At 41.5% G+C, this 16776-nt stretch overlaps 1 protein-coding gene across 4 annotated transcripts in view; it reads right to left on the bottom strand.

Annotated features, from left to right (window-relative positions):
* LOC143295453 (uncharacterized) overlaps positions 1-16776 on the bottom strand; it is a 67224-nt gene that overhangs the window by 39461 nt on the left and 10987 nt on the right. For all 4 annotated transcript variants that reach the window (XM_076607161.1, XM_076607163.1, XM_076607162.1 and 1 more), the window contains 7 exons: positions 15758-16047; positions 15059-15209; positions 13939-14103; positions 10335-10444; positions 7559-7646; positions 5170-5201; positions 164-255 (listed from right to left, as the gene is read on the bottom strand). In XM_076607161.1, coding sequence (XP_076463276.1) covers positions 164-255; positions 5170-5201; positions 7559-7646; positions 10335-10444; positions 13939-14103; positions 15059-15209; positions 15758-16047 — 928 coding nt within the window. The remainder of the gene's footprint in view (positions 1-163; positions 256-5169; positions 5202-7558; positions 7647-10334; positions 10445-13938; positions 14104-15058; positions 15210-15757; positions 16048-16776) is intronic.

The raw sequence follows: 16776 nt of genomic DNA, 5'->3' as shown, positions 1-16776 counted from the left end.
CGCACACAGAGGAAGTACCACTGTCAATCACACACGACAAACTGGACAGGTATTTCAAGCCCTGTGCACAGACACACATGGACAGACACACACACACACACACACACACATACACACACACAGAAAGGGTACCAACGTCAACCCACAAAGGGCCCCAACTGACCTGGTGAACTTGACCCACATGATGTGTTGCAGTCTCCGCACTGTGGGGTGCAAGAGCAGATCGTACTGCCTAAAGGCAACAGCCACTTGCAACTGGTAACACACACACACACACACACACACACACACACACATGCAGTGACCTAGTCCTGACTAGTCCATATGGCATTGGCCTGGAGGTAACGCGTCTGCCAAGGAAGTGAGAGAATCCAAGCACACTGGTTTGAAACCCATTGTAACCAGTATTTTCTCCCCCTCCACTAGACCTTGGGTGGTGGTCTGGACGTTGGTCATTTGGATGAGATGAGATAAACCGAGGTCCTGTGTGCAGCATGTACTTAGCGTACACATGAAAGAACCCATGGCAGCAAAAAGGTTGTCCCTGGCAAAATTCTGTAGAAAAATCCACTTCGATAAAAACAAATAACAGTTGCAGGCAGGAAAAAAAAAAGAAAAAAAAAAAAGGTGGCACTTTCAGTGTAGTGACACATTCTCCTTGGGAGAGCAACCCGAATTTCACACAGAGAGATCTGTTGTGACAACACAAGAGTAATACAGCGAGCAATAGTTAACAGTGGAGTTTGACCAGCCCTAAAAGAACTGCAGCAACCCTGAAGATAACTCTGGCACCACAGGTCAATGAATGAAAACAACCATCTAGCTGACAGCACATCTCTTTCTGTCTCTACCTCTCTTCCTTGAAGGCAGTGACCACTCACAACACTTCCACCCTGCGTGCAGACCTCTCTGCACTGTAGTCTATACTTGAATAGAATGAAGTAGTGGAGTGATGGCCTAGAGGTAACGCGTCCGCCTAGGAAGCGAGAGAATCTGAGCATGCTGGTTCAAATCACGGCTCAGCTGCCGATATTTTCTTCCCCTCCACTAGACTTTGAGTGGTGGTCTGGACGCTAGTCATTCAGATGAGACAATAAACCGAGGTCCCGTGTGCAGCATGCACTTAGCGCACGTAAAAGTACCCATGGCAACAGAAGGGTTGTTCCTGGCAAAATTCTGTAGAAAAATCCACTCTGATAGGAAAAACAAATAAAACTGCACGCAGGAAAAAATACATAAAAAAAGGGTGGCGCTGTAGTGTAGTGACGTGCTCTCCCTGGGGAGAGCAGCCCAAATTTCACACAGAAAAAATCTGTTGTGATAAAAAGAAATACAAATTAAAACACAAAAGTCCAAACAGTGTTCTCTCTGAATGTAATGAACGAACCTTATGACGACAACAACAACAACATTATCATTACTGCAGCACACACTCTACAAGTCCCTTCACCACTAAACACAACACACACACATGGGGGGGATCTCCTTCTGTAGTATCCTGGGACCAGTGCAGGCAATGGAGAAATGACATAACATGAGCATGTAGTCCACCTAAATGACTCAGTGACCACATACCAACTTGCTGACTCTGTTGTATTTTTGGTTTACTTTTGCAAGGCTCAGGGGTGGGGCTGAGGTCTATCAATGGAAACAGTGGCTGTCTAATTGCCAAACTGAATGAAGCATCATTGCAGACATTTGGGTTTTTTTTATTTGAAAAGATGGCTGCACATTAGTTTATTGATTGAATGCATATCAAAATTAAGTACAATGATCCTAAAAATAGAGTCGAACATCACTGAAAATGAGTCACAAATCTACTAATGGTAATATCGCGTTAACTATGCATGAAAATAGGTCACTAGATTTAGGATGCTGAAATAGGAAATAACTCACACACACACTATATGTGCAAAGTGAAGTAAAAACGAACCATGCAATTAATCTACAGGAGTATCAGTTTGTCAGACAGGAGAGACAGTTCTCTATGTGGTGTCTTGACAGTGAAGATGAAAATATGGTTAGGTAGGCATGGAAGACTATGGTGAACAATGAACTGGGTGTAATGTGTGTGTGTGTGTGTGTGTGTGTGTGTGCATGCATGCGTGCATGCGTGCGTGGGTTGTGTGTGTCTTGAGTAAGTATGCACACATATGTGCATGCATGTGTGTGTGCTTCTGTTTGCTCTTTAATTGGGGTTTCCTTACACTGTTATCATCATGCATACCAGTATCCGACATGGTAACCTGACAGTCAAATAATTTAGAACTTTCCTTTCAGTTACAGAATATCTTAAATTTCTATCAGTGAGTAAGTCCTACAAGTATTACACAGAATTCCAGTCATGAAAATTGCATTTGTGAACATTTGGATAATAAAACAAACAAACAAACAAACAAACATTATTTCCTGTTTCATTTACGTTTCAAATAAAAAAATCATGAGTTCAATGTGTTCATGCAGATAAAAAAAAAAAGTTCATGCAGATTAAAAAAGAAAAAAGAAAAGAAAAGACAATGCACCATACATAACTGAATGCTGGTTTATTAAAACTGTGCAAAAACTATGTTGCTGAAGAAATATACAAAGACAAAGACAAAGAAAGAAAGAAAAATATACAGGTTAACTAAAATAAAGTATCAAAGGGGGGGCAGCACATGCACAAAACGAAGGAAGACAACAATAAGGAGAGTCATCAAACCCTTTCACCAGTTACTTGAGTGAATATTACCCAAAGCCCTCAGAATTTAGAACAGAGAGAAAAGAATTGAGTCTATTGTTCAACCACGCAAGCACCAACACCAAAAGAGCAAAGTAAATGTTAACTAACAACGAGTGACTTTTTTCATTCCTGTTTACCTCCCAAACATTTTCCATTTAACATCAAGCAAGCGGGTCATTGTCTCATGGGTCAAAATATCGTACTGCCGAAAAGCCACTGCCACCCCATGCTGAACAATGAGATAAAACACCATCATAGCACACTGCCCTAGTTTACAACCCAAGCTCAGCAATGAGATAAAACACATAAACACAAACATAACATGATGCCCATTGTTTACAACCTAAGCTGAACAATAAGATAAAAAACACCATCGTAACACAATACTCAAAGTTTACAACCCCATGCCGAACAATGAGATAAAACACAGCCGTAACACAATGCTCACAGTTTACAACCCCATGCCGAACAATGAGATAAAACACAGCCGTAACACAATGCTCACAGTTTACAACCCATGCCGAAGAATGAGATGCAACACCTTCATAACACAATACTCAAAGTTTACAACCCCATGCTGAAGAATGAGATGAAACACCTTCATAACAAGATGCCCATAGCTTACAACCCATGCCGAAGAATGAGATGAAACACCTTCATAACAAGATGGCCACAGCTTACAACCCATGCCGAAGAATGAGATGAAACACCTTCATAACAAGATGGCCACAGCTTACAACCCATGCCGAAGAATGAGATGAAACACCTTCATAACAAGATGGCCACAGCTTACAACCCATGCCGAAGAATGAGATAAAACACCTTCATAACAAGATGCCCACAGCTTACAACCCATGCCGAAGAATGAGATAAAACACCTTCATAACAGAATGCCCACAGTTTACAACTCAAGCTGGACAATGAGATAAAATACCATCATAATACGTTTGCTGTACTTAGCAACCTATGCTGAGCAATGAGATAAAACACCATGACAACATGATGCCTATAGTTTACAACCCATGCTGAGCAATGAGATAAAACACCATGACAACATGATGCCTATAGTTTACAACCCATGCTGAACAATGAGATAAAACACCATGACAACACGATGCCTACAGTTTACAACCCATGCTGAGCAATGAGATAAAACACCATGACAACATGATGCCTATAGTTTACAACCCATGCTGAACAATGAGATAAAACACCATGACAACATGATGCCTATAGTTTACAACCCATACTGAACAATGAGATAAAACACCACGACAACATGATGCCTATAGTTTACAACCCATACTGAACAATGAGATAAAACACCATGACAACACAGTGCCTATAGTTTACAACCCATGCTGAGCAATGAGATAAAACACCATGACAACATGATGCCTATAGTTTACAACCCATGCTGAACAATGAGATAAAACACCACGACAACATGATGCCTATAGTTTACAACCCATGCTGAACAATGAGATAAAACACCATCAAAGTATCATGATGAAGGTTGTCCATGGCAGTGCTTCAATGTAGCGAGGCAATGTCCCCAAAGAAAATGCAGCCTGAATTTCAGACGGAGAAATCTGTTGCGACAAAATGCAGCACAATACACTGCTCATAGTTTTGCATGCGTTCGTTTATTTATTCATAGTCTGTTCATCTAAGATGATGATATTAGACTGAGAAGTTTGCATGCCTTCATGAAGGCAATACATTCAGGATCTGTTTTTGCAGATGAAGAGATCACAAATCAAAATCATAGATGATGTGAAGAGTAGATGGCCTCGTGGTAAGACACTGATTTTTCGAATGCAATTTTTCAAGCTGTTCATGAGAGGGAGGGGCAGAGAGACAGACATACAGACAAGAGAGAGAGAGGGAGACAGACAGAGAGACAGACATAGTGAAAAGACAGAGAGGCAGAGAGACAGACATACAGACAAGAGAGAGAGAGAGAGGGAGACAGACAGAGAGACAGACATAGTGAAAAGACAGAGAGGCAGAGAGACAGACATACAGACAAGAGAGAGAGAGGGAGACAGACAGAGAGACAGACATAGTGAAAAGACAGAGAGGCAGAGAGACAGACATACAGACAAGAGAGAGAGAGGGAGACAGACAGAGAGACAGACATAGTGAAAAGACAGAAAGGCAGAGAGACAGACATACAGACAAGAATGAGAGGGAGACAGACAGAGAGACAGACATAGTGAAAAGACAGAAAGGCAGAGAGACCGACATACAGACAAGAGAGAGATGGAGACAGACAGAGAGACGAACATAGTGAAAAGACAGAAAGGCAGAGAGACTGACATACAGACAAGAGAGAGAGGGATGTGAGAGAGAGAAAGAAGCAGACAGAAAGAGGAGACAGAAAAAAAGACAAAGAAAGAAAAAAAAAAAACCCCGAAAGAATAAAAGATGCAGCTGTTACTCACGGGCGTTTGACTGTGGCCACGAGGATCCAGTTCTGAAACAGAACGTCGATCAGGATCCTGTCATGTCGTCCCAAACCTAGAACCACCACTAAAAGCAGCATCCCCCCAAACCCCATCATCAAGATTATATATATATATATATATATATATATATATATATATATATATATATATATATATATATGATTTTTTCATTTTATTTAACTTTTTTTTGTTTGTTATTTTTAAAAATTAATTTATCTATTTTTTTAAAATCTGAAATGAAATTATGGTGCTTAGAGCCTCGCCGACCACTAAGGCCATCTCAAGGCTATCGCCGCGTTAATTACTACTACAAGGGTAAAAACAAACAATTAAAACGAGTCACCACTTCAAACTTTCCACAACAAAGTTTTAAAAAAAAACTTCCATAGTTTAAAACCTTCAATATTTTTTTAAATCTTTTTATCTTTTAAATTCTATTATGATTATCATTATTATCATTATCATTATTATTATTATCATTCTCAATCTTCTTTTGATTATCTCCCCACCCTCCCCACCCCCTTTATTTTCTTTCTTTCTATCTTTATTTTAAATATCTATTTTCTTTCTTTATTTATCATTGATTTTTATTTCATTTTTCTTATTATTGTTGTTATTTATCATTTTATTTCTCAACTGTTGATTGAGTTATTCAGTAAGTTAGGTTTTAAGGAACTTATTTTTTGACAGTAGAAGAAAATAGACAATTGCAATTCTTTAGGCTCTGGGCGAAACCTGGCAAATTGAAATTGCATCACAACATGTACGTCATGGCGCGCTTGCATCATAATAGCTCTGTAAGAGTGACCCTGGTAACATGTAAACAACTAATCCCTTGAGGAAGGAACGTGATCCTTCCGAAAATTTGGAATATTTGACAGACTGATGTGTTTGTTTTTCTTTTTTTCTTTTTTCTCTTTATAAGTTCTGTGGCCTCTCATGGCAGGCAACCCCATTATCAATATAAAAAGTGTCCCAAATTCTGTGGCCTTTCATGCCCTGCTCTCATGACAGATCCATCATCAATTTAAAAAAAAAAAAAAGTGTCCCAAATTCTGTGGCCTTTCATGCTCTGCTCTCATGACAGCCCCATCATCAATTTAAAAAAAAGAAAGAAAAAAAAAGTGTTCCAAGTTCTGCGGCCTTTCATGCCCTGCTCTCATTGGTGACTTCAGTTTTGATTCCCCGTTCATTTTTGTGCTGGGGGTGAGTCCTGTCAAAATCTTTGGTGTTGGTAGATTCATGGGGGTCTCAGTCTGGCTCTGCGACTAAATGATTACTGTCATCCATTGGGGTTTAGTAGGCGGTGTCCTTCTTCTTCTTCTTCTTCTTCTGCGTTCGTGGGCTTCAACTCCCACGTTTACTCATATATACGCGAGTGGGCTTTTTACGTGTATGACCGTTTTTACCCCGCCATGTAGGCAGCCATACTCCGCTTTCGGGGGTGTGCATGCTGGGTATGTTCTTGTTTCCATAACCCACCGAACGCTGACATGGATACAGGATCTTTAACGTGCGTATTTGATCTTATGCTTGCGTATACACACGAAGGGGGTTTAGGCACTGGCAGGTCTGTACATATGTTGACCTGGGAGATCGTAAAAATCTCCACCCTTTACCCACCAGGCGCCATCACCGTGATTCGAACCCGGGACCCTCAGATCGAAAGTCCAACGCTTTAACCATTCGGCTATGGCGCCCGTCGGCGGTGTCCTAAGTACGTTAAATTAGAACAGGCACCACTGAACACCACCGAAGTGACACAGCAGCAGTGCAGGGCGTGTGGCCTTACTTTTTATGGAATCCTCTTGTGGAGTCATGTTGCATATGTCTATTTTGTATCATGTCTAACTGTAATGGAATTAATGAGAATAAAAACACAGAGAAGAATACTTTAAAGGTACCAATGTTGTTCTCTTATATATATATATATATATATCTTTTTTCCTTTTTGGTGCACATGTAAACAATAATGAAATCTGTTTCAAAAGTCTACAAGGACTACGCTATGCTGTGTTAACATTCGTGTGTAATGTATACTTTGTTAGATATCCACAAAGATTGATTTACAAGTACATGTGCACACACTCTCCTCTGAATGCATACACTCACACATGCACACACACGCGCGCGCACATTATGCAAATATACACACACATGCACACACACACATAAACTCATACATGTGCACACACATGCACACACACACAAACTCAAACATGTGCACACACACATACTTACACATGTATTCACATGTACACACACACTCACACATATATGCACACACACACACACACACACACACACACACAAATATACACATATGTACAAATGCACATAAACACATACAGAGCATTTTACTTACTTCGGTCTTGCACAAGCAAGTTGAGGTAAAAGTACTGGGCACGATTGTGACGATCAATGGAGCGAAACTGATTCAACGCCTCATTTGCCTGTCAACAACAACGAGACATGGTCATATCATTCAATTTGATATCTAAGTATTGTTGTTGGTTTTTTTTTCTTTTAAAATCTTTCATAATACTTAATGACACAATATAAAGCCTGAGCAATGAGATTGCTTGCTTATTCAGTGTGATTAAGTCATTTTACCCGAATGCTGAGCCACCTTTGCAGATTGTCATTCTTCGTTTGAGCCTGAATAACACATTCAGTACCCATTCACTTTAACTGGTTCATCAGCTCGCTAGCACGCATTAACTCATTCTACCCCACAGCTACATGCCTGCGACAACTCCCCTGGACCAGCACTACATGAGACGGGCGCAATAGCTGAGTGGTTAAAGCGTTGGACTGTCAATCTGAGGGTCCCGGGTTCGAATCACGGTGACGGCGCCTGGTGGGTAAAGGGTGGAGATTTTTACGATCTCCCAGGTCAACATATGTGCAGACCTGCTAGTGCCTGAACCCCCTTCATGTGTATATGCAAGCAGAAGATCAAATATGCACATTAAAGATCCTATAATCCATGTCAGCGTTCGGTGGGTTATGGAAACAAGAATATACCCAGCATGCACACCCCCGAAAACGGAGTATGGCTGCCTACATGGCAGGGTAAAAACGGTCATACACGTAAAAGCCCACTCGTGTGCATATGAGTGAACGCAGAAGAAGAAGCAGCACTACATGAGACCACTGCAGAAAAACAACAGGGTGGTTCACTAAAACGGTGAAAACTGATGGTGAATTGTTGATTTAATCAATCAAACAAAGCTTTGTTATGCTTCCGGAATCCGTAAATGGTTCAGTTTAGAATGCCAACTGTACCAAGCAAGAATGGCCAAAATTAGAATAGTGTGTAGGTATGAGAATACTTGTACCTGGTATACAGGGGAAGTAATGGTATGAGTTAACTTGTACCTGGAGTAGAATGAGTTAAACTGCTACGGAACTGGAGTAACTGGAAACAGAACTTCCATCCTCACAGGCATGCGAAGTTTCACTGACAAATTTGAACGATCAGCATGTTTTGTTTTTTTATCCGGTTTTCTGCTCCATTGTGGCAAAATGTTAAAGGCTTACTGCACAGCAAGTGCTTGAAGAAATTACGATGGACTCTGATGCTGGGCAGGTCTTGAAAGCCTACCTTAGGTTATTCGGGATGAGTGGTTGTGGGAGTAATGGCACTGAAAAAGTGCAGGTGATGGGGAGTTTCAGTTTCCATTTCTAGTTTCTCAAGGAGGTGTCACTGCCTTCGGACAAATCCATATATGCTACACCTCATCTGATAGACAGATGCCTGACAGCAGCATAATCCAATGTGCTAGTCAGGCCTTAAGTGAATGCACACACACACACACACACACACACACACACACACACACACACATATATATACGTTGCCATGGATTCTTTTTCAGTGCACCAAGTGCATGCTGCACATAGGATCTCAGTTTATCGTCTCATCCGTATGACTAGACTCAGTCTGATTTTCTAGTCAATCTTGAGAGACAGGGTGAGACAGGGAATCGAACCCAGACCCTCTTGGACACTGTACTGGCAGATGAGTGTCCTCACTGAGCCCTGTGATGCCCCAGCATTACTCCGGCATTAAAACTCGTCTCATCAAAACAGTTTTCATGTTCCTGCATATGCATAAACCGCAAAGAAAGGGAACAAACTTCTACAGTATTTCTGGATGTGTCTATACACCATATGGAGTATATTTTCAAAACATTTTTTCGGCATCAATATGACATGGAAACCTGCCGAAGCTGTGGATTTCCCAGGGTTCTTTTTCTTCTTCTTCTTCTTCTTCGTTCATGGGCTGCAACTCCCACATTCACTTGTATATACACGAGTGGGCTTTTATGTGTATAACTGTTTTTACCCTGCCATGTAGGCAGCCATGCTCCGTTTTCGGGGGTGTGCATGCTGGGCATGTTCTTGTTTCCAAAACCCATCAAACGCTGACATGGATTACAGGATCTTTGACATGCGTATTTGATCTTCTGCATGCGTATACACATGAAGGGGGTTCAGGCACAAACAGGTCTGCACATACGTTGACATGGGAGATTGGAAAAATCTCCACCCTTTACCCCACCAGGCACTGTTACCGAGATTCGAACCCGGGACGCTCAGACTGAAAGTCCAATGCTTTCACCACTCAGCTGTTGCACCCATCCCCCGGGGCTGAATGGGTTAACCATTTGTATTTGTATTTCTTTTTTTATCACAGCAGATTTCTCTGTGTGAAATTCGGGCTGCTCTCCCCAGGGAGAGCGCGTCGCTATAATACAGCGCCACCCATTTTTTTGTATTTTTTCCTGCATGCAGTTTCATTTGTTTTCCCTATCGAAGTGGATTTTTCTATAGAATTTTGCCAGGAACAACCCTCTTGTTGCCGTGGGTTCTTTTACGTGCGCAAAGTGCATGCTGCACACGGGACCTCGGTTTATCGTCTCATCCGAATGACTAGCGTCCAGACCACCACTCAAGGTCTAGTGGAGGGGGAGAAAATATCGGCGGCCGAGCCGTAATTCGAACCAGCGCGCTCACATTTTCTCGCTTCCTAGGCGGACGCGTTACCTCTAGGCCACCTCACTCCTGTTGGGGAAAGAAAGAAAGAAACAAACAACAACTTCCCCATCCCCCTAAAGGTAGAAGGGTGTGCTCACCACCGGGGCCATCTTGGTGATCATCCAGGTGATGGCCTTCTGCCCCTGGTTGTCGCTCACCCCGATCGGGGCATTCAGCTCCAGCAACAGCCGGGCCGTCTCACTGCGATCTGAACGTCGGAACACACCGCGCACACAGTAAGAATAATAATAATAATGATGATAATGATAATGATGATAATAATAATAATAATAGTAATAATATTAATAATAATGATGATGATGATGATGATGATACTACTACTACTACTTCTACTACTGTTTTGTAATGATGATGATTATATTATTATTATTATTATTATTATTATCATTCCTCTTATTTTTGACTCACTTGTGTAAACAATGTGAGTCTATGTTTTAACCCGGTGTTCGGTTGTCTGTGTGTGTGTGTGTGTGTGTGTGTATGTGTGTCTGCGTGTCCGTGGTAAACTTTAACATTGACATTTTCTCTGCAAATACTTTGTCAGTTGACACCAAATTTGGCATAAAAATAGGAAAAATTCAGTTCTTTCCAGTCATCTTGTTTAAAACAATATTGCACCTCTGGGATGGGCACAAAAAAATAAAGAAAGAAGCCTAATTATATGCAAACTGCATTTACTGTTATATTTATATTTTTTGTATTCTCTAAACTTGGCACTTTGACCTCTTATTCTGACACAACAACAAGAGGAGTCATTATTATCATTTTTTGTTCAAACAGGAACTTCTTTTGCTAAGCATGGAAGTTTTATTTATTTTTGCAAACGTTTTGGTGTAGATAGTAAAAAAAAAAAAAGGGAAATTACTCTGTAATTAATGCTAGGGGACTTAATTTATCACAAGTGAGTCTTGAAGGCCTTGCCTCTCTTGTTATCATTATACTCATTATCATGTGGCCAACCAAACCCCTAAGGCTGCAGCACAAAGAGTCGGTGCAGTCTTGCCTCCTAGTTTTGAGTAATAACAATACTGATGATAATGATGACGATGATGATGATAATAACAACCACAACAGCAACAGCATTAACAACAGTAATGATGATGATGATGATAATGATGATAATGATAATAATAATAATAATAATAATAATAATAATGATGATGATGATGATGATGATAATAATAATGATGATGATGATGATGATGATGATGATGATGATGCTAATAATAATAATAATAATAATAATAATGCTAATAATAATAATGACAATGATGATAATGATGATGAAGAAGAAGATAATAATAATAATAATAATTTTGATGATGATGATGACAATAAGAATAATAATAATACTAATGATAATACTACATAAAAAAAAAGTACACTGGTATAAAGCTTTCAAAGTTCACATAGTGCTTCACAAGATTGCTTCTCCTTCACATGCAAAAAAGATGAGCACGAACTTCACACTGGGTGGGTTACATCAGTCACGTCAATCAGACACAAATCACACCAGAACACACACACACACACACACACACACACACACACACACACACATGCATGTGCACGTGCATGCACACACAAACATGCGCTGCATGGAAGAAATAGACGAGGATCCATACAACACAGACATAGAACGGAGTGCCTTGATCAGGTAGAAAATACTTGAAAAGGAATGTTTTTTTTTTTTTAAAGATTTGTTTGAAGGGATGTAACTGAACAACTGTGACTGTTACAGAAATACATGTTTGTTTACATAGTATGCACACACACATATAGACAAACATAAATACATACATACATATACACACACACACACACAAATACTTACATTCATATATGCGCACACACATGCACACATAAAGGCATGCATACATACACACACATATAAACATATAAACATGCGCACACACAGAAAGACAGTGAGAGAAAAACAATGAAAATCTCAACAAAAATAACAAAAGTAAAGAAAACTGGGGCGGAGTTGTTGTGATTATTTCCACTTTAAAACAAAAACTTACAACATTTACATTGTATTTCATTCTGTGTATCCCATTCACAAGGGAAAATGGCCTGATGTTAATGTAACATCCCTTTGTTCATTCTCACTGCCTCTCTCTCCTCTGAGATCATAATATAATAATAATTTATTATGTTGTCCTGTATTAGATGACTTGAGACAAATATATAGTCCGTTGAGATATTATAGCAGACCAAGTAAGTTTCGGTTAGTATTACTTCTGTCTTCTACAAATGATAACGTTTTTTCGAATCTTGCCATATTTATCTATAAGTCATTAAGACGACGGAGTTTCATGATTGGTTAAAGAGAACAGAGCTTTGAGCATGCACGTTGTGAGATTATATTCTTATGCAAATCTGTTCTTACAAAATATGTAATCACCCCTTCAAATGGGGCCATGGCCTTATTGAATAAACTTTCATTTCGTTTCGTTTCGTTTCTCCTCTGAGATCATTTATTTTTGTGTGGTGGATATAAGACCTCCAGTTCCTCTTCCTCTTTCCCTACTCTCTCTCCCCCCCATTCTCTCATATATTTGAAGAGAGGCCAATGGAATGCCTCACAAAGTATAAAGCATTAAACTAGAAAAACAAACAAACAAACAAAAGCAGGCAAAGAAACTTGGCGAGAAACTTGGCGATTATCCACTGCATTCATTTGCACGGACTGTGTGGAGGACTACACTGGAGAAACAGAGAGAGATTACTGTACAACTGTTTTAAAGGAACATTAACTCTTTCCATACGAACGGCAAAAGAGACGACGTTAACAGCGTTTCATCCCAATTACCATCATGAAAATAGTGCAAGCGGAAGGCTCTTATACTGAAGAGGTGAATGTTGACAAAGAATACCACAATTCTGACGACGGAAGCTAAAGGTTGGGTCATTCAGACACCCACTGGACATCCGAGGGGTCTGTGTAGAGGAGAAGAGAGGACTGGCCGTACTGAGTGAGTTAAACCAGAAGTGACTGCATTCCACGAGCACCGTGTCACAAAACCACAGACCTGCCTTGGCCTGGACCTACGCATCGCACTAATTTCAGGAAGAGGGACGTTCTTCTTCTTCTTCTTCATTCATGGGCTGTAACTCCAACGTTCATGTATATGTACACAAGTGGGCTTTTATGTGTATGACCGTTTTTACCCCCACCATGTAGGCAGCCATACTCAATTTTCAGGGGTGTGCATGCTGGGTATGTTCTTGTTTCCATAACCCACCAAACACTGACATGGATTCCAGGATCTTTAAAGTGTGCATTTGATCTTTTGCTTGTGTACACACATGAAAGGGGTTCAGGCACAAGAAGGTCTGCACACATGTTGACCTGGGAGATCGGAAAAATCTCCATCCTTTACCCACCAGGCACTGTCACCAAGTTTTGAACCCGGGACCCTCAGATTGAAAGTCCAACGCTTTAACCACTCGGCTATTACGCCCGTCTCAATACAATACAATACAATACATCTTTATTGGAAATTATTATTGGAAATTACCTGTGCATTTAAAGGCTCGTCACTCACACCGTACAGTCTCTGAGCCTGAAGTCAAGTCTAGCACATCTATGAACATGGCAAAACTTTAACTTAAAAGTGAAAAGGTTGAATTAGAATATGAAAGTGAACCCCCCCCGAAAACGTAAAAGCTTCCTACCCAGTTCAGCAGCCACGTGGATGGGTGTTCTGCCCTTGTAGTCCCGGATCATCTTGTACTTGCAGCCTCTCTTGATGAGCACTTTCAGGGAGTTGGTGGCGTCCGATTTGGCGGCATAGAAAACAGGTGTCTGGTTTTCATCCTTCGTCACACACTCTTTCGCAGCTGAATTTGAAAAAAACAAAAAAAACCACAAAACCCCCCACCCAAGAAGATAGAGATATATCAATGTATGAATGAGTGGCCCAGAACAGGTGTGTATGCTCATGTACACACATGTATAAACAAACACTGCATGCTCGCATACACACACCTTCACATATATACACAGACACACACAGACACACATAGACACACACACACATACTCATACACACACACAAAAACACACACAAACACTCAAATAACTAACAATTAATCAAGCACTCACAGAAACACACACAGAAACACACACACACACACACAATCATTCTAAAACATGATGAAACGAAATATTCACACACACACACACACACACACACACACACACACACACACACACACACACACACAGAGGGTCCAGCAGGAGTGAACAAAAAAAAACACAAACAAAATTTATCTTTCTCTTACACACACACAGATACACACAAACACTCTATTTCTCTCTGTTTCTCCCCCCCCCCCTCACACACACACACTTTCTCTCTCTCCTACACACCCACACACACTCTCTTTCTCTCACACCCACACCCACCCACCCACCCACACTCACACTCTCACACACCCACACACACACACTCTCTTTCTCTCACACCCACACCCACCCACCCACCCACACTCACACACACACTCTCTCTCACACACCCACACCCACTGTCTCTCACACACCCACACACACACACTGTCTCCCTCACACCCACACCCACTGTCTCACTCACACCCACACCCACTGTCTCTCTCACACCCACACCCACACACACTGTCTCTCTCATACCCACATCCACCCACCCACACTCACACTCTCTCACCCCCCCCCACACCCCCTCCTAACACTCTCTCCCACACACCCACCCACCTACACACACACACACACTCTCTCACCCACACACCCACATCCACCCACCCACACCCACCCACACACCTCCCATGTCGATGAGCAGGTTGATGATCTCCACACAGTCCACAGCAGCGGCCACGTGGAGGGCAGTACGGCCAAAGTCGTCTGCCTGGTTGATGTCAATGCCGTGCTCCAGAAGCCACCTGGCGACATCCACATGCCACGCTCGTGCCACCTGCCCGTCACACACACACACACACACACACACACACACACACACACAAGCACTGTCACTTCTTCTAGGCACCACAGACCTGCCAACCCCTTACATTATAAACTGACCCACATAAACAGAGATGCCAACCCCTGTCAAGTGTTTGCAGGAACAATCAGCAAATTTGGTAGGAACAGTTAGATTTTTGGTAGGAACACTTGGACTCCAAGCCATATCAGCAAACTGACACTGATGCTTGTTTGACCGAGATGCAACTTGATTCAGCCAGGTTCTCTCTTGTTTGGGCAAGCAGTTATGCTGATTAGTCCACTCAGTGCTGTTTCAATGTAAACATGCACACAGTTCCAGCTTATGACTGTCGGTCTGCAAAACCATAGTCAGGCACCTGTAAACCAGACAACATTGATGAGATATGAGTTCAGTTCATTCACAGCCTTACATTGTAGTCATATTCGACTCCGAAGAACAAACAACAAAACATTACCCTCATGAATAAAGAATGAACTGACACACACACAACTCTCCAATCGCATTACCACATTAATTACCTCGTGCAGCAAGGACTGGCCAGTTTTGTCCCTGATGTTGATGTTGGCCCCGTTCTTCAGCAGCGAGTCTACAAAGTCCAGGTTGATCTTGGCCACCTCGTGCGGGGAGTCCGCCATCTCGGCAAAGTGCTGGATTAGCGCCCGGTTACTGTCCATCACCATGCGGATGTTGAGGTTACTGCTGCTCTGGCTCCGAACGATGTAGTCCGTGACGAAGTCATCGTGGACCTCCGCCAGCCCAATGCCGCTCATCTTGGGCTCGTCCTCTTCATCTCCACCCAGCAGACCCGCTGACAGAGAGAGAACACTAACACTGAAATGTTTAATGTTTTAGATGTAAAGCTCTAGTGACACAGTAGGTACTAATCAGAACAAAGATGGTGAAAAAACAGATAAAATGGAACAGGAAGGAAAAACAGAACTGAAGCAAAATAAGAGAGAGACAGAGACAGACAGAGAGAGAGAGAGAGAGAGAGAGAGAGAGAGAGAGAGAGAGAGGGGAGCATAATGGTGACTGAGAGTGGCTTCCCTTGCATTGTAGCTATGAAACATGCTTCCTTCGTAGCTATGAAAAACGTGTGTTGTTATGAAGTACATGCTTCCTATCAAATGTTAGGTATGAAAGATGTGCAGCTTTTCACATGTAGCTATGAAATACACACCTTCTGCACATGCTGCTTTGAAACACATCGCTTCTTTTATGTGTAGCTATAAAGCACTTGCTTCCTTTCACATGTAGCTATGATATACATACCTTTTTTTTCTCAAATGTTGCTTTGGCTTTGAAATACATGTTTCCTTTCACATGTAGCTATGAAATACACACTTTCTTCAAATGTTGCTTTGAAACACATGCTTCCTTCACACGTCGCTATGAAGCACACGCTTCCTTTCTGATTTAGCTATGAAATACACACTCCCGCCCCCCCCCCCACCCCCCCCCACCCCTAAATGTTGCATTGAAACACATGCTTCCTTTCACAAGTCGTAAAGAAACACATAGTTGCTCACTGTTATTT

This window comes from Babylonia areolata, chromosome 20, assembly GCF_041734735.1.
Source record: "Babylonia areolata isolate BAREFJ2019XMU chromosome 20, ASM4173473v1, whole genome shotgun sequence".
Lineage (NCBI taxonomy): Eukaryota > Metazoa > Mollusca > Gastropoda > Neogastropoda > Buccinidae > Babylonia > Babylonia areolata.
This window is presented reverse-complemented; position numbering and strand designations above follow the sequence as displayed.